Source organism: Papio anubis, chromosome 4 (assembly GCF_008728515.1).
Source record: "Papio anubis isolate 15944 chromosome 4, Panubis1.0, whole genome shotgun sequence".
Taxonomy (NCBI): Eukaryota; Metazoa; Chordata; class Mammalia; order Primates; family Cercopithecidae; genus Papio; species Papio anubis.
The window spans coordinates 168848572-168872407 of NC_044979.1; the positions used below are offsets into that span (position 1 = coordinate 168848572).

Genomic DNA, 23836 nt, shown 5'->3' on the forward strand with positions numbered 1-23836 from the left:
ACCCAACTAACTGATTCCTCATTACCTTGTGCTTCCACAGGAAGATTTCTTTCCTGAGGGATTGTGAGTGTCTCTGGGACACGTGCCCCAGGAATGCATCCTTCCCATGCATTCAGCTTCTCGGCTGCTTATCACTGACCACCTGGGAAGCAATTCTCCAAGTTGCTACCCCTTTCTTTGTGCCTAATAGATAATCCTAAGTAGTTGGTACGAAGAAATACCTGTTTAATTAATGGATAATAAAAAATAATGGCTGGGTGCAGTGGCTTACCCTTGTAATCCCAGCACTTTGGAAGGCTGAGGCAGATGGATCACCTGAGGTCAGGAGTTTGAGACCAGCCTGGTCAACATAGTGATACCCCGTCTCTACTAAACATACAAAAAATTAGCTGGCCGTGGTGGCAGGTGCCTGTAATCCCAGCTACTCAGGAGGCTGAGGCAGAAAAATCGTTTGAACCCAGGAGGCGGAGGTTGCAGTGAGCTGAGATCGCGCCACGCACTCCAGCCTGGGTGACAAGAGGGAAACTCCATCTAAAAAAAAAAAAAAAAAAAGGCCGCCTTGGGATACATGACAATTATATATGCAGATTAAACAGAGAGCTGTAAGTCAACAAATCACCATAAAACATATGCAAGCGAAAAACAAAAGTAAAACAAATATGTCAGGTCAAAGAAAGCAGTTATGTTCTGTACAGGATATCTGGATGCTACAGTCTGGATGTTTGTGCGCCTCCAAAATTCGTATGTAGGAATCTAACGCCTAATGTATTAAAAGGTGAGCTCTTTAGGAGGTGGTGAATGGGATTAATGACCTCATAAAAGAGGAGCTGCCCATCTCTTCCAACATGTGAGGACACAGAGAAGGCGCCACCTATGAGGACAGGCCCCCACCAGACACTCAAATCTGCTGGTGCCATTCTCAAAGGTGTTTGAACCAGAGTGACTCCATCTTGAATAGGGGCTGTGTAAAGTAAGGCTGAAACCTACCGGGCTGCATTCCTTGGCCAATTTCTGTTGTTTTAAACCATCCAGCTTGTGTTCATTTGTTACTGCAGCCATAGGAAACTTAATCCAGCACAGAAAGGCTCCATTGTTTTATCCTGACCAGTTCTAATATCTTCTTAGTACCTAAAATGGGGAAGAAGATGGGCAGAGGGTCATTCAGGTGTATTTTATGGGAAGTTAGTAGCTTACTCTTCTCAGCGAGGCACGTACCTTAGAATGACTATTCATGCTGCCTCACTGTCCCATTTCCTGAACTCTCTAGTCCAGAAAATGCTGATGCAAATCAACTTCCTTAAAAAGCAAAAGGGAAGTAAAAAACAAAGTCTATTTTATGGACTAGAGACTCAGAGACTCAACAAGATTTTTCTCCCTGAGTCAGGTCCATGGTTCTGTCTCCTGACCACCTCACCACTCCTATTTGAATCAAGCAGACACCAAACAATGCCTTTGTTTCCATGCCCATCAGAACTCCTAATTAAACAGTCACTGACGATTGGGCTGGTACTTTATGAGGTCAAATTTATTGCTGTTGGATTGTGATAAAAAATATACCCAGAAGGTTAAAGCTGTGGGAGTAATATCACTGAGCAGGAGGAGTCGTGGCAAGGACAGACTTTAAATTGGGTTGAATAATTCAATAAAAACAGGAAACACAAGCCAGCTGCAATTCCCCCCCTCTTGGCCTCTACCTGGGGCCTGCCTGCTACCGGGCTGCCCCTGAGGGCTGCACTGCACACCTGCCCCATGGAACTGATGGGGTGGGAGTGATAGCCCATCCTTACTCACTGCTTCCTATGTGCAGGTCTTGTTCTAAGCACTTTTACCTTTTTATTTAATTCCCACAGCAACCCAGTTAAGCAGATACTATTATCTGCCCCATTTTTCAGATAAAGAAACTATGGCACAGAGAGGTTCAATCACTTACCTAAGATCACACAGGTAAGAAGTGACAGAGCCAGGATTTGAACCCAAATGGTCTGGCTCCAGAATCTATCATCTAAGATAGCTACCCATGATCCCCACCTCCTGGTAGCCACGCCCTTGGGTAATCCCTTCCTCTTGAGTGTGGACAGTACCAATGACCTGCTTCTACCCATGGAAAGGGACACAGGTGACAGGATGCTGTCTTAGGTTCTATAGGATCATAATTCTCATCTTGTCAGCAGACTCTGTTGCCTTCTTGGACAGCACACTTGCATGAAGCAAGCTGCCATATTGAAGAAGTCACGTGGCTAGGACCTGAGGGTGCCTCCAGCCAACAATGAACAGGGAATCGGGGTCCTCAGTCCAACAATAACAGGGGTGAGGCACTGTTCTAAAAACAAGAGGCTGGAGCTCAAGGTGGACTTTCAGCGATTACCTGCTCCTCATCCAGGGAGCTGCCAATCAGGCGTAAGTCACGCCCCCTCCGCCAGGCAGGAGACTGCTTTCATTTCTAGGGAAACGGAAGCTGGGTATTCCCCCAAGGCTGGGCCCCCTTGCGTTAACTTCAGGCAACTCTGAATCATCATCCTTCTCCAACTTCTCCCTCTGCCCAGTCCTACTTTCCTCACTCCTTACAAGTGTTGTCCCCAAGAGCATTTCCAGATGAATTTCCCACATGCAAATCTTCCTGCCCGAGTGTGTTTCCAGCGAACCCAGCCTAACCTAGAGACTTTGGGAAGACCTGTTGCAGCAGAGTGATGACAATAAAGTCTAGACTTCAGGGTATTGAGGAGTGAACGGGAGGGTATGGAGAAACTGAGGCAGCCAGCTCCTTTGAGAAGGACAGCTTTTGGACTCAGAGAAGCGTGACGGTGCCTGGAAGGGGAAAGAAGAAAGTCGAGGGGGGATATTTCAGGTGGGTGATATTACACCACCACTGTATACTGTCGCCTGAGGCCTGTAGACAGGAAATGAGTCCAGCTCCCAATTAGCATCCCGGGGTGGTTTTTCAGGACTGACCCTGGGCAACTATAAGGCTGTACCAGGCGGGCCTCACAGGGAGGCTCCCTCTCCAGACCAGATCTGGCATAGCCCCTGCACTGCAGTCCCTGGAGGGAGCTGCGGTCAAGGTCTCAGGCCCCTGCGGGCCATGCTCTTGCATGCACCTATATTCCCACCCCTGCACCTGTGCCCAAGGCCTTCTTCAGGCACCTCAGTTAAGGCCTCCTTATTCTCAGGGAGTAGGGAAGAGGGAGCCACGAAGGCACTGTTATCCACTCTGACTCAGTTCTTTCCCACTCCTGGCCCTCCCCTCTCTCCCTCCCCCTGGTTCCTGGGACCATAAAACTGCAGAAGCCTCAACAGAGAGATGACCTTCACCGCCACATCTATACTGATTACTTGACTCTTGACTGGAGCTCTGTTGCAGGGAGGGTGGAATCCTCTTGCTTCTGCCCCTGCGGTGAGTGATGAGGGCTTCACTGTTACTTTCTTTTTTTTTTTTTTTTTTTCTTTTTTGAGATGCAGTCTTGCTCTGTTGCCCAGGCTGGAATACAGTGGCACAATCTAAGTTCACTTCAACCTCCACCTCCTGGGTTCAAGCGATTCTCCTGCCTCATCCTCCTGAGTAGCTGGGACTATAGTGGTGTGCCACCATGCCTAGCTAACTTTTGTATTTTTAGTAGAGACGGAGTTTCACTACGTTGGCCAGGCTGGTATCGAACTCCTGACCTCAAGTGATCCGGCCACCTTGGCCTCCCAAAGTGCTGGGATTACAGGCGCTTCTGTTATTTTCATTTTTGGCTTATTGCTTCAATTAGCCACTCTCTCCAGCTTAGCGGATCCCTTGACAGACACATTGCTGACACCTATGAGAGAAGGCCTGATGTCCCTGGAAAGGACACAAGAGAAGTAACCAGACCTAGAGCCCCCACTCTGGCCTTTGGCAGGAGGAGGGATACTCCCGAGGTTGTCACTGGAGAGAACACAGGCCAGGGACAGGCAGGTGATTTGACTAAGGGGGTCAGGGTTAAGGAAGCCTGGTGTCTCCTATGTTCCTGGCAAAGTATAGGTCATCAACAAAGGGAGGGAAGAGAGGGGCTTGGGAGGAAATGAGTAGGATGGAGCAGCTCCCTAGGGGAATGAGAAAGTGAGCCCACCTGACAAGGCAGAGGGCTGATGGGGCAGTGCCACAGCCAACTAGAAAACCAGTGACAGAAAAGCTGCAAGGTGCCCAGCTTGGTGACCAGCCAGTAGCAGGGTCTGCAAGATGGCTGGCTCCTCCTTCCCAGCACAATGTGCATTTCTGCCATGGCGGGGACAGCACAGCGCTGTTGGCCAGGAAGGGGGCTGAACAAGAGCCCTCCCAGGGGGAATGTTGGCATTGTTGCTATGTTTCTAGTTTCCACAGCAGTCTGGAGGAAAAAAGGACCCAGCCTGAAGATACATCAAAAAGTGATTGATACTAGCCCAGTGGAACAGCCAAAGCTTGAAGGCAGGGAAATTCAAACACCAGGTCAGCCGGCAAAGTACAAGTCATGCTGGCATGGCCTGCTGAGCTGTAAATTCTTTACTGCTGATCCAGCCGATATCCATCCAGAGAGTACACACCGGCCCTCAAGGTGCAATTGTGGTTTCTTTTTCTTCTGGTTCTTTCTTCAGCACCAGCTAACAGAGCATCACTGATACTGTTTTCCTGATAGCTGGCAAGGATCCCAAATGGGCTGCCCTGAAAGGCCCCCTACCTTTGAGTATGTGCACTCTCCTGGGGACTTTGTGAGTCCCCAAGCTCCCAAGTATACACAGAGCCAGATCTAGAGTAGCAGAGGCTTCATCATTGCAGGTCTGAATGGCCATGAAGAGCTAAAATTGCTGTTTCGGTTGACTGAATTGATTAGCACTTTCATAATCAGTTAAACCAAGCCAGGTCCTTCTTCAAACAAGCAGTTACAAAACGGCTTTTATTGGTGGCATCACAAACTTATGTAATTAGTCATTGTCTTGTCTCAGGCTCCACTATCAAGATAAGACATTCAGACAGCATTATTTTCCTGAAGATCATAAGACTAAGGACACAAAAAAAGCAAAACTGACTGGTTAGAGCCAATAACCTCCACAGTTCCTTACATAATGAGCAAAGGCTGTCCAAAAAAGGTAAAGAGCCTATTCTACTTTTCTATGTGGATAAGGTCTCATGGGAGACAGTACCGTCTCCTATCCCTGGTCCTGAGTCTTCAACTGTTTTTGTTGTTGTTGTTTTGAGATAGAGTCTTGCTGTGTCACCCAGGCTGGAGTGGCACGATCTCAGCTCACTGCCGCTTCCACCTCCCTGGGCTCAGATGACCCTCCCACCTCAGCTTCTGGAGTAGCAGAACTACAGATGCACACCACCACAACAGGCTAATTTTTTTTTTCCTTCTTTTTTTAGAGGCAGGGTTTCGCCATGTTGCCCAGGTGGGTCTCAAATTCCTAAGCTCAAGCAATCTTCCCACCTTGGCCTCTCAAAGTGCTGGGATTACAGGCATGAGCCACCACGCCTGGCCCTTCAACTGTTAACCTGTATTGATCACCCACACTGGTAAGCAAAGGTCACTCTGACTTCCTAGGTCATAATCTATCGGTAGGTCAGAGTCCTAACGGGAAACCCATGACACACTCCAACAGAGTAACTGAGAAAGGTATAATGAAGGATCTAATTGTAGCAGCGTAGGCAGGGTGAAGGGAAACCAAAAAACAATACAATAGCAATAGTGGGAACCTCACTAGCTCTAGGCCTGGGGAGAAGGAGGAGCCATTACCCTGGAGAGCACAGGGGTCAGCCACACAGCCCACTAATGGAGACCCTGAAGGAAGGGAGCACACCTCATTTTCCCCCACCCTCTGATCTTGGGCTGATGCCTCCCACTGGTGGAAGCCACCCAAAGTCAGAGGGTAAAGGACTCTGTTGATGCATTTTTTTTTTTTTTAATTTTTATGTTTTTGAGATGGAGTCTTGCTCTGTTGCCCAGGCTGGTGTGCAGTGGTACAATCTCGGCTCACTGCAATCTCTGCCTCCCAGGCTCAACTGATTCTCCTGCCTCAGCTTCCCAAGTAGCTGGGATTACAGGTGTCCAGGACCACACCCAGCTAATTTTTGTATTTTTAGTAGAGTAAGGGTTTTACCATGTTAGCCAGGCTGGTCTCGAACTTCTGACCTCAAGTGATCTGCCCACCTCGTCCTCCCAAAGTGCTGGGAATACAGGCATGAGCCACCACACCCAGCCTTTTGATGCATTTTATACAAGAAGTCTCCCAGGACATGGAGCAGGGAAGGCCCAGAGGAGAATGGATCTGGAGGGACAGATAGAAGGCCTCCAGCACCCAGGGAAGCAGTATGAAAAGAGGAATATAAGAACAGAAACTGTGACAAAGCAAATTTAGACCCACGATATTGACATTTTTATAAAAAGGATTTTGGAGATTTATACTGAAAAGTTTTGTAACTATTTTATTGCTGTGTATCAGACTTTTAAGGTGTTCAAACCGTTTTTAAATATCTATTTGGCTTATAATTTTCATTACATTTTTAGTTTGAAAGAGTTTACCTGATTAAATTTTTAATCATTGTTTAAATACTTGAGGAACCCTAATTTGTAAAGTTCTAGTTTTTTGATATAATAGTTATCTGAGCAGAATGTGAATTTACACTATTGGGTTTTTTTGGGGGTGGAGTTGTTTGGAGTGCAGTAGTGCGATCATGGCTCACTGCAGCCTGGACCCCACTGGGATCCAGTGATCCTCCTGCCTCAGCCTTCCAAGTAGCTGGGACTACAGGTTCGTGCCACCATACCTGGATAATTTTTTACCTTTTTTGTAGAGATGGGGGTCTCACTTTGTTGCCCAGGCTGGTCTTGAACTCCTGGGCTCAAGCAATCCTCTTGACTTTCCAAAATGCTGTGAGTCACCACACCCAGCCAAACAACAGCTGTTTAAAAACAACAATTTAGTGTGGGTTCCCTTCAGTGTGTAAAAATTGTTAAAATCAGGTAAATCTAGCATCTGCGGGAGCCAGGAGGGAGCTAAGCGCCTGGTAACCTTCCACTTCTTCTTTCCCTAATTTAGACATTCCTCTGCTAAAATCTTCACCATGGCTTCCTATCTGGCCCAGAATAAAGCTCAAATCCTTGCCAGAGGCTGCAGGCCCCACCGACTACTCCCCTGGCCTCCATTCCTCTGCACCCCCTCTCTCCTTGTTCTGCAGGGGCTCAGCCTCCTTGCTGTGCTTGTGTGGAGGCAAACGTGACTGCATCTTGGATGCTAATCCACCATATTGACTTCTGATTCACCCCAGTCCCTGAAGCCCTTGTTGGGGTCTGTGTGTTTCCTAAACAAAGGAATGAACACACAAGACAACACAGGATGAGACAAACATGGCGGCCTCCCCAAACAACACACTCTGCTTTATTTTATACAGTCGGTTGTGGAATGTTGCCAAGTCACAAGTCACGTGTTGTTTTTCTGACCTTTCCTGACTTTCTGGTTTCTCAAGATGTTTACACATTAACCAGTCCCCAGGGTCTGCTGTTTGCAGCTGGCTCCTTGGTCCTCCCTGTTTGCAGGGAAGGAACGCCCTGCTTCGTTTGCAAGAGCAGGACTTATCGGGAACGTCTCGTTTGCGAGCACATAGTCCTCTACAGCCCTCCTGATTCCTACTTTATTTACTGTCCTTAGTGTAAGAACATGTACTCACTACAAATCCTGCCTTGAGATCAAAGCAACCATAATACTATCACACCAAGTACAGGCTATGACACACATAGCAGTCTTGTCTGTTCTGGACAGTGGCCTTTCATTGTGTCTTTGGAATATGTACCCTCCCTCCCTCTAGTATATAATCTCTGGGTCTGAGGGTAACCGTGGGAAATCCCTCTGTCTTGCAGTTGCCCAAGACCATGCTTCTGTCTGTGAGTTCCCCAAGAAACCACCCTTCACCAACAAACTGAATTTGTCTGCCTCATTCTTCCATTTCTCAGCTCCTTTGGCATTTGGAGGCCTTTTTGCATATAGGGCTCTTTCACGGAACAGCCTGGGATGTGGCAGCGACACATCTGTCCCGGAGCCTGTGCATATGCTCTTCCCTAAGCCTGGAACACCTTCTATTTACACAGCCCTGTCCTTGTGTCATTGCATCCAGTGTCTCCTCCTTAGAGAGGTCCTCTCCCTCGCTGTCTCTTGTTCCTCTTTCTTTTTGTTCATAGCATGTAGCATTACTTGACGTCATAATATTTCAATTCAATTCAACAAATATTTTTTGTTCACACATTTGTCCTTGTCCACACTAGATTGCAGGCTCCAGGAGAGCAGAGACGTTGTGTATTTTGTTCACTCCTGGATCCCCAGCCCTTAGAACAGTGCTCAGTGCTTAATAGGTGGCTCAAGATCTATTTGTTGAATGCATGGATGTATGAATGAATGAATGAATGCCTGGGATCTTTCAGTAAATCCATGGCTGACTCAGGCCCAGAGTTCAGGTCTTCTATGTTCCTTTCACTGATAGCTGCATTGTATTCCAGGATTTCCCATCTTTCAGATTCCCAGAAATTATGTATACATATGTGCTATGCCCTCTCAGCTGATGGCTTCCTTTTCCTTTCTTCACAGTTCTCTGGCATCAATTTTTCCACTTCTCAGAAACCTTTGGCCCACAAATTCCCAAGGGAACCTTGCTCTTCATTCTGGAAAACATGATGCCAACATATCAGAATAAAGGACAGATAGGAGCTTCTGCTTCAAAGTGAATCACTTCATGGATGTTAAAGTGTCCTGAAAGATTCTAAACTTCACAATTTTGATAGTAACTGTACTATGTTTGCAATATATTTGCATAGATTAATTGTTATATCTGAAAAGCATGAGATTGTTGTTTTTTAAAATTAAATGAAGTAAGTTAATATTTTATTACTAGGTATAAGAACTGCTAACGTGGACAACTGTTAGCAGATGTCCTGATGAGGACGTCTATAGAAGTAGAAAATTCTAAATGTCCTACCGTCACCAATAAGAAACTTTGACAGTCAAGTAGATACAATACAATCACATGGAAAACTGGATATAGTATATTGTATGTGAAGATCCCATGAAAAGAACAGAGACTGTAGAAAATATAATCATCTAAGCTACGGGTAAGAAGAACATCAAGATTCTTTAAAGCAATGGCTCTCAAAGTGTGTTTCCTAGACCAGCAGCATCAGCACCAAGTGGAAGCTTAGGAATGCAACTCTCCAGCCCCACCTCAGACCTACTGGCTCAACAACTGTGAGGGAGAGGTCCGTATTTTCATCTATGTTATAACAGGTCCTTAGGTGACTCCAATAAACATGAAAGTTGGCAAACCATTGCCTTTAATGGTGCATAAGTTGTTAATTTAGTACAAAATTTGCAGTTTTCTGTGTTGTGACTTTCTATTTTTGCAGAAGGAGAAAAGTACCCCCATTGCAGTAGAGATAAGTGGATCTGAAACCCCAACAGCAGCTGAAGAGGTTCTTTATGACACCGGGAACCTGCACTCCAGTTGCCCTTGCACGTTTGTGGTTTAACGGTCCCAGAGACAAATCTGCCACTTCTGACTCGCATCCAACCAAAGTGCAGGTGTCCATCATTAGGAGATGTTGGCTGATGTACATAGACACGTAAGAAAGATTCAAAGGGTCGTGGATGGATCACCAATAACACCAGTATATGCAAGATCAGCGGACAGTGTGTGATCCAGGCCCTAGGACTGACAAATGGGCACTCAGTCCCTGCTTGGGATGGTGTTTTATTTTGACTTTTTTCTGAAACAGCAGAGAAGTTTCCCAAATAATCACAAGGACATAAGAAAGTGTTTACACTTGTTTCAGTTGCTCTTCACTGCCTCCCTATGACCAACACTCACAATTCTATGGTCTTAGCAGTTGCACTGAGAAGTCAGAAGAACCTGCTATTGTGCTATTGTGGGTTCATAACCTTTTATTACCTCTCACTGAGAAACAATGTATACTACTAAACAAGACATCAGTTATGACGCTCAAGATTTTAAGTGCTTTTTGAACTAAAAACAAACAAAAAAATTGTGACCTGCATAAAATGTAAATGGTTTATCTTCAAGTCAAAAGTCACAGGTTTACCTCTGCAGCTTTACTCTTTCCTAAACATTGCTTTCGTGTATTGCAAACATTGCTTTTGTGTATTGCTTATGTATGCTTTCTGCATGCCAAAAAGTATATAGAGAATAACAGTTTACTCTAAGTCCTCCAGATGAGTTACTACCTTTACTATGTTTCATTCTCATTACATGTGTCATTGCTTATTAATATACGTGTTTTGTAGTGGACTTCATGAGGACAGGTAATGTTACCAACTTAATTGTGTACCCCCAAAATTCACATGTTGAAACCCTAATCCCCAATGTGACTGTATTTGAAGTAGGGCCTACAGCAGGTAATTAGGGTTAAATGAGGCTATAAGGGTGGGGCCCTGAATCGATGAGATTAGTGTCCTTATAGGAAGAAACAGCAGAGAGCTTGTTCTCTCCACCATATGAGGACACAGTAAGAATGTAGCCATCTGTGAGCAGGAAGAGCAGCCTCACCGGGAACCAAATGAGCCAGAACCTTAATCTTGGACTTCTCACCCTGCAGAACTGTGAGAAAATAAATTTCTGTTGTTTAAGCCACATCGTCTGTAGTATTTTGTTACCGCAGCCTGAGCAGACTAATACAGATACCATGTCTATCTTGTTCATTGTCCTATCTTCGGTGTCTAGTATGTTATAGTCTCTCAAATATATGTTTAGTAAGATGCATCCTACTTAGAAGGCACTGAACTTGGCTTTAAATAACTGCTGCATTGTGTTACATTTCCAGGATTTTTTCTCTCTTTCATGAACTCTGTGAAGAAATTTTACTTAGAAAAAACTTACACTGTCATTGGCATTACAAGAGGTGCTCTACAGGACTTGTGTGACCCACAGTAGCCCTGCAAAAAAGCCATGTCATCCACTCATGGACAGATTTAAGCTTAAAATTCTTCCAGAGCTAGCAATGGGATATCTCCCTTTATCTTCTCTGTGATACAGAGACAGTTTTCCATTAATTTCCACATAAGGGCTTTCCATGAACATGGTACACAAAAAAAGGGAGAAAGCAACAAGTGAGAGCACTCTGAGTAGGCAGGTTTCACAGGAGCAGAAAGGTGATGAGGAAGGCAGAGATGTGAACAGACCAGATGTCTCAAGGGCTCGAGACCAGTAAACATGGTGTGGGAGCAAATATTAAGACTTTTGTTTTTATTTTTCAAATATTTTTAAAAAGGTTTTAAGCCAGGTACAGTGGTTCGTGCCTGTAATCTCAGCTACTTAAGAGGCTGAGGTAGGGCCGGGAGCGATGGCTCATGCCTATAATCCCAGCATTTTGGGAGGCTGAGACAGGTGGATCACTTGAGGTCAGGTGTTTGTGACCAGCCTGGTCAACATGGGGAAATTCTGTCACTACTAAAAATACAAAAATTAGCTGAGGATGGTGATGTGTACCTGTAATCCCAGACACTCAGGAGGCTGAGGCATGAGAATCACTTGAACCTGGGAGACAGTGAGCCGAGATTGTGCCACTGCACTCCAGCTTGGTTGACAGAGACTCCCTCTCAAAAAAAAAGAAGCTGAGGTGAGAGGATTCCTTGAGCCCAGGAGTTCAAGGCTGCATGAGCTATGATCACATCACTGCACTCCAGCTTGGGCAACAGAGCAAGACCCCATGTTATAAAAAGCTTTTAAAATCCTTTTTTAAATGTCTATAAAAGGCATCCTTTTCAAATGTTTATTTTGCATGTGATTCAGGATGTGCATAAAAATATGTGCAGTAATATGTGTATTTAACTTATACATAAATAACAATACATCTATTGGGAATGCATGATCAATGTTGTTGTTGTTTTTCTATTGGAATTATGTAATAAAAAAATATCTAAAGGCCGCTGGTCTTGACTTAGGTATAGCAGGAAGGTGGAAACAAAAGGAGGAGGTCCAAACACTAATGGGTTAATTAAAAGTCAGTCAACAGAACAGCAGTGGTAAAAAGCTTCCCACACTCCTCTGGGGCCTGCCTCTCCCCTTCCTGAGGCAGTCAGGCATTTGTCTAAGTCACCCGTAGGCAAAAAATTATAGATCTGTTCTTCTTAATTGAATTAACCACCCTGGCAATATTACTGCACTCTTCAGGAGGCCAAAGTAAAGAGTTCACCATTCTGGCAGTTGCTGTCCACAATCTTGCAATGTCTCACACCCTACTTACCTACTTACCCTACAGGGATGCTTCCAGAGATAAGTTCTGCCTCAAAAACACATGCCTTCATTTGCTTGGGAAAGACTCTGTTAATACTAGCTACCTAAAAAAAAAAAAATCAACCTGCTGTCTCCTTTAAAATATATATATAAAAAAAAATACTCAAAAATTGCCAGACAATGAGAAAAATAAAAGGACAAACAGAACAAATTGACTCTTAAAGAAATGGAATATTGGAACAGAAGAGAATGTCACAGAAACCCAAATTCTAAAAGATCCCACATTAGTGCATCCATAAAATAAGATCATGATGCTACATGTTAAAAAATCAGAATAAAGAAATGCTTTTAAAAATTAAACACATAATTATAGAAATAAATAATTCAATAGAAATCAAGTAAATCTTCCGGAACCAAAGACAAAAATATAAAGAGTTAAAAACTAGAGGAACATATTAGGCGACCTTAAGGGTCAATCCAGGAAGTACAATTTTCTAATAGGAGTTTAAGAAAGAAGAAAGAAAATGGAAGGGAGGAAGTATTAAAACACAGTGCAAGGATGAGACTTCTGCTTCTGGCCATGATGGAGTAACATGGAGCAGATTTACTCTTTTGCCTTAAACTATAAATAAACAACCAAAACAGCACAAAAGATTTAAAATACATATTTTTAGATATTTGACAATAAAAAACTCAGGGCAGTGATCCCTGAGAGAAGAGAAACCATTGAGATGAGCTCTACAATTGTCCAAGCTGACTTACCGGAGAGAATTTCCAGGCCTCAGCATAGAGAGAAGGACTCCATATCCCTGGGGGTCAAGGAAATGCAGCTAGGAGTCCAAGGAGGCCACAGCAGCTAGATTTCATAGAGCAGAGAACCAGATAAGAGACAGCTGCACACACAGAAAGAGCTCCAGAGAGCTGCAAACAGTATTAGGCTAATTACTGATCAGACAATGTGTAGTAAGGAAACTTGAGGCCAGGGAAAGAATCACACAAAAAAAGGGATAAATCCCCAGGGTTCATGCTGGGCTGAAAATAGTTTCCAACCAGCGTGGAAAACCTCGTAATTCATGAAGCATCAGGTAGCATACTCGGGGCTGTTACTTCTCTGGTCCCCTCTGACAAAGCAAGCCTCAAAAGTACCAAACCATTTCCAAGTAGCTTAACTGGATCCTAGAATAAAACTCAAGCAATATTTATAGGAATAAAGAAATATCCAGCACCCAATAATGTAACATTTATAATGTCTGGCACCCAACAAAAAATTACTAGACAGGCAAAAAGGTAGGAAAATACAACCCATAATGAATGAGAAGTTTTTTTTTTAAATTAAACTAATTAAATTCCATACAGTTTAATTTAGCAAAGAACAATTCATTAATTGGGCAGCCCCCAGAATAGGTTCAGAGCAACTTCAGGGCTGCCACATGGTCAATAACATTTTTAAACAGAAAAAGGAAACTGATGTACAGAAAACAGAAGTGAGATATAGAAATAGCTGGATTGGTCACAGCTGCTTTGTTGCCTTATTAAAGCTGGCTTAAACAGCTGGCCACCTGTGACTGGCCAAAACTCAGTTGCTGTGATTGGCTGAGACGCTGCTACTTGTTACAAGAGCAAGTTACAGTCTTTACACATCTAGGTAGGCTACAGTTCATAATGCACAAGGAAGCCTTTAGGCCAAACTTAAAATACGTGAAGAGGCAGCTTTAGGCTAAATTTAATTTAACAAGATGAAAAGTAAATCAATAGAAACAGTAGACAGAATTAGTAGATTGGGACATTAAAACAGTTATTGAAACCATATTTCATGTGTTCAAGGAGATGGAGGAAAGCCTTAGTATATTAAAGAGAGACATGAAATAGATTTTCAATATATTTTTAAAAGACCAAATCCAACTTCTAGAGATACAATGTCTGAGATGAAAAAATACTGAATTCAGATTAATAGCTGATTAGACACTGCAGAAGAAAAGAGCAGTGCAACTGAAAACATAGTGATAGAAACTATTCAAAATGAAAGACACAGGGGAAAGGACAAGAAAAAATGAAAGAACAGCATCAAACACAACTTTAAGGAGTCTAATATTGTATATTTTGAAGGATAGTAAAGAGAGGATTAAAAAAAAATTGAAAGAATGGCCAATAGTTTTCCAAACTTGATGAAAACTATAAACCCATTGAACCAAGAAGCTCACCAAACCCCAGCCACAAAAATAATACAAGAAAATTTTCTTCAGCTAGAGAGACACAAGTCCTCAAATAGAAAGAGTCCACCGAATGGTGTCAAGCAATCAGGTATCCAGGTAGTATTTAGGACAATGAGCTGAACTGAAAATAACAATCAAGCCTTTATTCACTAACTGCAAGCAAGAAGCAAAAAGAGGCACCAGCACCCCAGTGTTCCCTTTTCCCCTACAGAATGGCTAGGAATGCAGATATGCTTATGAGCAGGGCTGGCCAGAGGTGGTGTGGGAGGTGGGAAAGTTGAGTCCTTAACCACAAATCCTTCTAGAAAAATGCAGTGCACTGTAGTGCACATGCAAGTCTGGTATGGGGAGGGCAGTTTCTCCCCATAAGGCTTGGCAGACAAAGCTTTGAAATTTCTGTGGTCAGGACTGAAAGATCACGCACAAGATTTTGGGATGGAGCCAGACTCCTCAAATGAGGAGCAGAATCATTAGGGGAATAAAAGCTCCTCCTCCTCTTTCCAATACTCTGATATGTATGAAATTTGGAGGCCAGGCATGGTGGCTCACACCTGTTATACCAGCATGTTGGGAGACGGAGGCGGACGGATCACGAGGTCAGGAGGTCGAGACCATCCTGGCTAACCTGGTGAAACCCCGTCTCTACTAAAACTTAAAAAAATTAGCTGGGCGTGATGGTGGGCACCTGTAGTCCCAGCTACTCGGGAGGCTGAGGCAGGAGAATGGCTTGAACCCGGGAGGCGGAGCTTGCAGTGAGCCAAGATGGCGCCACTGCACTCCAGCCTGGACGACAGAATGAGACTCTGTCTCAAAATAAATAAATAAATAAATAATAATAAAAGATGTAAAATCTGAATATCAGGAAAGAAATCTAGGCTGAAGACCAATTTGGGAGCCATGAGCATAAACGACAGTCAGTGAACTCACAGAAGGGAAAGAGACCATTACGGGAGATGAGAAGAGAAGGTGAATTAGGACAAAGCAGTGAGGCACACTAATATTTAAGTCACAAGCAGTGGAGTGGGCTGTCCTGGAGATTGAGAAGAATGGCCAGAAAGGCAGATGCAACAGCAAACATGTAGGCAACCATGAGAAGAAGAGCATGAGGAATGACAGATACCAAATGCTATGGAGAAGTCAAGTAAAATCAAGGCTATAAAATATCTAATAGATCTGAATACTAGAAATTAACTGATGATCTTGGTGAGAACAGAGTAAGCAAAATGATTGGGACAGAAAGATAAACATAGTGGGCTGAGGAATACATAAGAAGTGAGAAAACAAAGATAGTTGTGGACAAATGTAGATAGATTTGGCTACAAATAACAACAGGAAAGACAGCTTCTGGAGTGAATGCAGTATATATGCCTTTTTAAATTGGGAGAGACTTGAGAATGTTTAACTGTTAATGAGAAGAAACTAAAGAGAGGAGATAAAGTCATGAAAAAAGGTAAAAATAATCAATGGAAAGCCATCCCTATGAAGGGGTGGCTTACAGAACCAGACAGAGAGATTTTCATTTGACTGAAAGAAGGATGTCTTCCCAATGACAGGAAAAGACAGAAAGGAGGCAGGTGCAGGTGAGTTTGAAGTTGAAACCTGAAACCTGATCTGTTGACTGTATTTTCCAAGAAAGTAGGAGTCGGTTGGAGGAACATCTGTTGAAAATGAGAAGAAAAGGTGTAGGGTAGAGATTTGAAGTGAGTGCAGGTTTTTAATTTCAGCTCAATTGAGGTTGCAGACTATGAAGTTTTGATCACTGGGGCTATTTGATCCTTCAGGTTTTCTCCAGAAAAACTAGATTTTCCCCCTAAGCCCTCCTGAAGTAGGAAAAACAACAACCACAATGGTCAGGGAAAAATAGCCAAAATTATTGAGCACAGTGTGCCAGACACTAAACTAAGCTCTTGATGTGCATTAACTGATTAAAAATTAATCACAGCACTATGATATAGATATTGTTATAGTCCCAACAAGGAAACAGGAAAAAAGATTAAGTAACTCGCCCAAGATCCCAGAGTGATGGAGCTGGGATATCAACCTAAGTCAACTTCAGAACTCAGACTCTAAACCAGTAGGCCAGTCTCTGTTTAAGAGATATTTAGTTAGCATTTGAAAAGGCATATGGCTGTATGGCTGTCTTCCATGTTACTGCTTAAAAACAGACATCTTTCTTTCTCAGTATGCAGTGAGCATGCAGCCACACTCAATCTTTCCTCAAGCTATGTGAACACAGATGAGAGCTTCAAATATGCTGTTCCCGTTGTTTAGAATGATGTATCCCTCTTCTCTTCCTATCTCCTACTTATACTCTGCCTCCCCTTGAACATCTCTTACTCCAGGTTACCTGCTGCAATCTATATCCCTCGCCACTAAACTAGTTTAGTGTTCCCACTGTTTGCTTCATCATCATCATTATTACTATTTTGAAATAGCATCTCCCTCTCTCACCCAGGCTGGAGTGCAGTGGTGTGATCATGGCTCATTGTAGCCTTGACTTCCCGGGGTTCAAGCAATTCTCCCGGCTCAGCCTCCTGAGTAGCTGAGACCACAGGCTTCTGCCACCTCATCCAGCTAATTGTTTGTATTTTTTGCAGATATGGGGGTCTCACTTTGTTGTCCAGGCTGGTCTCAAACTCCTGGGCTCAAGTGATCCTCTTGCTGCAGCCTCTCAAAGTACTGGGATTACAGGTGTGAGCCACTGTGCCAGCTTCACTACTATCTTTTACCGAATTGCCTGCCTACTGGGATGAGGAAAGGTGTTGGATCATAAAGCACCAAGGACAAAAACATTCTGGAGATTCCAGAGTAGAACTGCTCAGATTCCTTCCTAAGCATCCCAGAGCTAGTGTTTGTACACCCTCAAAGTCTGTGCCACTGGGCTGCTACTCAGCTAGGACTCTTCTCGTTTCATCTACCAACCTCTCCTACCAGAAAGAAGTGAATTTATTCTTCTGGAAAGTTCTAAAGCAGTGATTTCTAATCCAGGGTGCACCTACCCTAGGGGTTTGTGTTGGAATACAAGGTCCACTGAAGTGCAATGAAATTCTATTTACATTTTTTAATAATAAATAAATTAAGCTTTTGATATTTGATATATAATCTAGCACGAGCACCTTCACTTGGTCCAAATGCCAGAGGATCACATGTCACATTCAGTGATGTGTGACACATTTGAGAACACAGTGAAACTCACAAGGCGGAAACGTGCAGCGATGCTTCTATTTGTACACTTTTGGAGTTGGTGACTATGTCTAGCCATTTACTTGGCCTGATGTGTGTTTACAGGTTGTTAGCTAGTTTTTTTTTTTTTTTTTTTTTTTGAGACTGAGTCTGGCTCTGTCGCCCAGGCTGGAGTGCGGTGGCCGGATCTCAGCTCACTGCAAGCTCCGCCTCCCGGGTTCACGCCATTCTCCTGCCTCAGCCTCCCGAGTAGCTGGGACCACAGGCGCCCGCCACTTCGCCCGGCTAGTTTTTTGTATTTTTTAGTAGAGACGGGGTTTCACCTTGTTAGCCAGGATGGTCTCGATCTCCTGACCTCGTGATCCACCAGTCTCGGCCTCCCAAAGTGCTGGGATTACAGGCTTGAGCCACCGCGCCCGGCCTGTTAGCTAGTTTTAACTAAATTATTGCTCACAAAATAAATGTGACAATGTTATTGCAAATAAATTGGAAATTAAAGATAGTATTATTAATACACAAGTGAATAAGGTAACAGCAGCCTTGACATACTAGCTAATCACAGTATGAAGCCATCACATTAGGACGACATTTTCCAGAAAAGCAAACCCCCACAATTTCTTTTCAAAAGTGTTTAGAGTCATATGATACTCATTCGTTTTGGTTCTTTACAAAATTCCATAGTTGGTGACAGTGTTTAGAAACTGCTTTAGGGATTCTTAATAGCAAAAGAGAAAACGCCACATGCCCCTTGTTCTTCTTTTTACAATATGATGACAAACTAAAATACATTCCTCAGTCAGCAATAGTGTTGGACTATGTATAGCAAATACGGCTGAAGATGTGAAGAAACAAGAGTTCAATTTCAGTGTGGGAAATCTGCCATGTAATCATATGGAAACATGCTCTAAAGCACAGATGTTTCTAACATGTCTTTTTCCAAAAAGTGAAACACATAAGGAACTTTTCCTTTGTTAGCCAAAAAGGGAAAGATAAAATATATACTCAACAGTAATTTACTCTTAGGCAATACAAAAAGTTTTAGTGCCTATATAATGGTTTCTAAATACCATTCCCCAATAAAAAACAAAACAAACAAACAAACAACAACAAAAAAACAGGGCCCCTTGAAGAAATGGCTTATTTTAGAGCTGAGCAGGAAAAATGTAAGAGGAACTGGGTGGGACCATCTTGTGCTAGAAAGTAAAGAAGTGTTAGAAAAAATTATGAGCATATCAGCAAAAGGAACAAGAGTCAGCCTGAAGTGACTGCCACTGGCCAAATCTGGGACAATTTGAGCATTAAAATAAATAAGGAGGGTGAATTGGTAGAGCACAGGAGATATTTAGGGCAGCGAAATGCCTCTGTATGATGCTGTAATGGTAGATACATAACATTATGTTGCAGGTGGTTAGGCATGAGAGGGGCAGGAAAGGGCTCTTCCCCCACCCACCAGGAATGTCAGGTGATGGTTCAACAATCGCATTGCCTCTCTAAAAATAATTCAGCACCCAGTGCCAAATTATCTCCTGATGGTCCACAGCTATTACATTAGAGTGTTAATTGAACGTAGGCGCCAGGGAGAAGCAAAAAGAGCTTCCACTAGTATCTCCGGTATTTGGTGAGTGACCCTGTGCACGCACATTAAGAGACAAAATGGCGGAGTATGACCTTCCGGGGGCACTCCATCGGAAAAGGGAAGAAATCCTCCGATGGGCATGCGCACGACTTCCTAAACACAATGTATGTGTTCACCTCCCAAGCGTAAGAAGGGCACTTCGCATGCGGACAGCGCACCCTAAGGGAAGAATCGTGGGAAAGGGATGCAAAACCACAGAAGTGGGCCAGCCTGTGAGTCCTAGAATCACAGTTAAACACTGCACTTGTCCTTCAAGTTGCCCGCTTGGGTCTCTTCTAAGCGTCCTTTCCTTTCTTTCCTGTTCTGAAGTCTTTTTAAATAAACTTCCACTCCTGCTCTGAAACTCGCCTCAGTCTCTTTTTCTGCCTTTATGCCCCTCAGTTGAATTCGCTGTGCAGGTAACTGGGATGTCTTCTACCAGTAACAATTATACATTGTAAAAACCCATAGAATGTACAACACCAAGAGAGAACTCTTACGTAAACTCTGGACTTTAGTTAATAATAATGTATCAGTATAGTTTCATCAGCTGTAAGAAATGTACCACCCCAACGCAAAATGTTAACAACGGGAAACTGAAAGCAGGCTTGGGATGAAGGGGTATATAAGAACTCTCCACACTGTAAAACTAACACTCCTCTAAAAGTTGTATATTAATTTTAAAAATGTAAATCAAGATAGCAATGAACTATAACCAACGAAATAAGAATCTTTGAGTCTATACTAATAATAAATGGAGACCGGGCACGGTGGCTCAAGCCTGTAATCCCAGCACTTTGGGAGGCCAAGGCAGGCGGATCACCTGAGGTCAGGAGTTTGAGACCAGCCTGCCCAATATGGCGAAACCCCGTCTCTACTAAAAAATTAGCCAGGCATGGTGGCAGGCGCCTGTAATCCCAGCTACTCAAGAGGCTGAGGCAGGAGAAATGCTCGAACCCGGGAGGCAGAGGTTGCAGTGAGCCGAGATCGCACCACTGCCCTCCAGCCTGCGCGACGAGCAAAACTCCGTCTCAAAAAATAATAATAACAATAATAAATGGAGGTCAGGCGCAGTGGCTTACGCCTGTAATCCCAGCACTGTGGGAGGTCGAGGCGGGCGGATCACCTGAGTCCGGGAGTTCGAGACCACCCTAACCAACATGGAGAAACCCTGTCTCTACTAAAAATACACAATTAGCCTGGCGTGGTGGCGCATGCCCGTAATCCCAGCTACTCGGGAGGCTGAGGCAGGAGAATTGCTTGAACCCAGGAGGCAAAGGTTGAGGTGAGCTGAGATGGTGCCATTGCACTCCAGCCTGGGCAACAAGAGTGAAGCTCCATCTCAAAAAAATAAATAAATAAAAATAAAAATAAAATGGAAAGAAAGAAAAGCTCTTTCTTAAAATGTGTCAACTAATATTTGTAGTGAGAGGGTCACGGTTGAAAAGTTACCATTTCGTAACTGTCACAGGTAGGACAGTTCAAGCAAGGATGATTAATGGATGTTAATTCTAGAAGAAAAGTTTGATGAACAGCAGAATATTTGCAGGATCTCCGAGTGTCTTCCCACCAATTAGCTGCAGGAGGTAGGGTGGTGGGGGTTTATGGGGGGCAGAATAGTAACTATACAATGGGGACTATAATATTTTGATACATAACCAAAATTAACATTACAGATGAGGGACTAATAAACTTAATGTGCCTGTGAATGCACTGAGGACACCACACAATTTATGTAGAATTACAGCCCGGTACGCATAATCTGAACTTAATCAGGAGAAACCATCAGACAAGTGCAAATTGGAGAAGCATTCTATAAAATAGTTGGCCTGTGTTTTTCAAAAAAGAAAAACAAAAATCCCCAAATCAAAAAAATGTCCATGACATGAAAGACAATGGCCACGGAATTACTCTGGATTAAAGAAAGCTAAAGAAGTTCAGGAAAATAAGTAACATACATATATGACTTTGTATGTGTATTTAAAGAGGGAGTGCAGATACGGCAAAATATTAATGATTTGCTGAATCCGGGCAAAGGGTATGTGGGAGTTATCTTACTATTTTTGCAACTTGTCTATAATTTGAAATTATTTCTAAGCAAAAAGTAAAAAGGGGGCTGGGTGTGGTGGCTCACTCCTGTAATCCCAGCACTTTGGGAGTCTGAGGTGGGCAGATTACTTGAGGCCAGGAGCTCAAGACCAGCCTGGCCAACATGGCAAAACCCCATCTCTACTAAAAATACAAAAATTAGCCAGGCGCTGTGGCGCACACCTATAGTCCCAGCTGCTTGGGAGGCTAAGGCAGAAGAATCGCTTGAACTGGGGAGGCAGAGGTTGCAGGGAGCCGAGATCATGCCATTACACTTCAGCCTGGGCAACAGAGCAAGACTCCCTCTCCCCTCCCCGCCAAAAAAAAGTAAAAAAGAACATGCTGTATGGAAAAACTCTAAAGGACCATTTTAACTAGAATTAAGGAGAGAAAGGAGGTTCTGGGTTAAGGTTATAGAGCTAGCACCACAGGGGAAATTAATTCATGTCTTATCCTTAAGTTATTATAACAAGCTGAAACTAAAGTACACAAAGTGCTTACCACAGGGTGTCACAGCTGTGGCAAATTTTATTAAAGCACAATCCAATTTTATTAAAATACAATTCAATGTTCATAACAGGTTGTATTAAGATAGGGAAGACTACGAAAATTTTAGGAAAGGACAGCAGGAAGAAAAGGAGGGGAGGAAATTGCCAATGTGTTTAAAAATCTAATGAAACGTTTCAGTCATTTTGAGCTCATTGTTCTAAATATAAAAATGCATCCTATTCCAACTAGTTTGCCAGAACTTTTGGGCAGCAGGAAATGGACATTTTAATTTAAACAGACAGAGTCGTTTGAAAGGCTTTTAAAATAACTATGATTTTGTAATCGCAACCAGGAATTTTTCCTCTTCCATTTGGCCTGTCTTCATGGGGTGCTTTTCCACCTTTGATGTTGTTAAAACGAAGTACTGACACACTCAGAATCAAACCCCCAAATCGATGAATCATAAAGTAATAATTCAAGGTTTTTAAAACGATACCTACAACTGGATAGATTGCCTAAAAATCATTATTCACTCAAACTGGGTTACTTTAATGATACGTAAATTATACCTCTTTAAAACAGGCATATTTCCCCTGGGCATGGTGGCTCAAGCCTGCAATCCCAGCACTTTGGGAGGCAGAGGCGGACAGATCACTTGAGGTCAGGAGTTCCAGACCAGCCTGGGTAACACAGCGGAAACCCCATCTCTACTAAATACAAAAACTAGCCAGGCGTAATAGCGCACCGCTGTAATCTCAGCTACTCGGGAGGCTGAGGCAGGAGAATCGCTTGAACCCGGAAGGCAGAGGTTGCAGTGAGCCAAGATCGCGTCACTGCACTCCAGCCCGGGCGAGACAGCAAGACTCCGACTCAAAAAAAAAAAAAAAAGAAAAAAAAAAAAAAAAATCCATTGTATTGTTCTTTAACATTCATTTAATTATGTAACCGCTAATTAATTGCTTGGTTGTTATAATAACCAATTATTTGATTATCTCATCATTTAAATTTTATTTTGCATATTTTCACAATGCACTTGATCTATTACTGAGTAATTTAATTAAATAATCATTCGAACGGGGGGCTCGAGTTGTTTACGGATAAAGCTCGACGACCAAAGCCTAGCGACCGCTGTTCTGGAGCCCCTCGGCCCAGGGCCCGTGGCGGTTCTCTCCAAGGGACCATCTCGCCCCTCAGCCAAGTCGCCCCAAAAACGAGTGCCTCTGCCCCGCTCTGGCTCTGCACACAGGAACAGTATGGTCGCTCAGCCACTTCCTCCTTCCAGCCTCATCTGGTTCCCAGGCCGCTGGGGACTCCCAACGCCACTATCCAAGGCTCTAGGGTCAGCAAGCGCTCCGGGCGGAGAAGGGCAAGGACGAAGAGCGCACGGCCACGACCCGGACCCCACCCACGCCCTCCGACTGCAGACATGGGGAAGACACGCAGGAACTCCAAAGTCGCTGGGTCTGCGCACGTGTGTGCCGCGATCCTGTGAAGGTCAAGGCCTCCCGTGAGACGGGGTCTTCCTGGAATGCGATGGTGAACTGCGCCAGATCGGCCACTGGCCGGAAAGAGTTTGGAAGAAGACAAGGCAGGAGGCCTACCATTTCCAAGGCGCTCGTGCACAGGCGTGGTGCAACTAGAGGGGTCAATGGGAGCTTGCAGAGGAGGTGCTAGCTAGGAGGAAAGGCGCGTGCGCGGAGGAATGGCGCGTGCGCGGAGAGGCGGTGCGAGCCATGGGGAAAAGCGCGTGCGCAGAGGGGCGATGAGAGCTAGGAGGGGCAGCGCGTGCGCAGAGGGGCGGTGTGGCTTAGGAGGGGGCCATGTAAGCTAAGAGGAGTGTTGCGTTCGCGATGTGACTGGTGGGACCTGCGGCGGCTCCCATATGATGGTCACCCTCCTGGGCGCGACGACCCTAGTGCTCGTCACCTTGGCGCCATGGGTGTTGTCCGCAGCCGCAGGTGAGAGGCCGGGAGGAGAGTCTCGGCGGAGGGCCGGAGGTAGGGCGCGCAGCTGGGCTACCGGGGC

The 23836-nt window shown here is 44.1% G+C and overlaps 1 protein-coding gene and 1 long non-coding RNA gene across 4 annotated transcripts in view; both read left to right on the top strand.

Moving 5' to 3' along the window:
* The first annotated feature begins 5372 nt into the window (after positions 1-5372).
* On the top strand, positions 5373-10617 carry LOC116274605. Its single transcript, XR_004183377.1, has 2 exons — positions 5373-5506; positions 8569-10617. It is a non-coding gene; the product is annotated as an uncharacterized LOC116274605 (long non-coding RNA).
* Positions 10618-23560: 12943 nt separating this feature from the next.
* IFNAR1 (interferon alpha and beta receptor subunit 1) overlaps positions 23561-23836 on the top strand; it is a 30276-nt gene continuing 30000 nt past the window's right edge. For 2 of the 3 annotated variants that reach the window (XM_009202325.4, XM_009202326.4), the window contains exon 1: positions 23599-23808. In XM_009202325.4, the coding sequence (XP_009200589.1) occupies positions 23694-23808 (115 nt within the window). In that variant the 5' untranslated portion in view covers positions 23599-23693. Of the gene's footprint in view, positions 23809-23836 lie in introns of all 3 variants that reach the window. The other variant, XM_009202327.3, reaches the window with a different exon arrangement.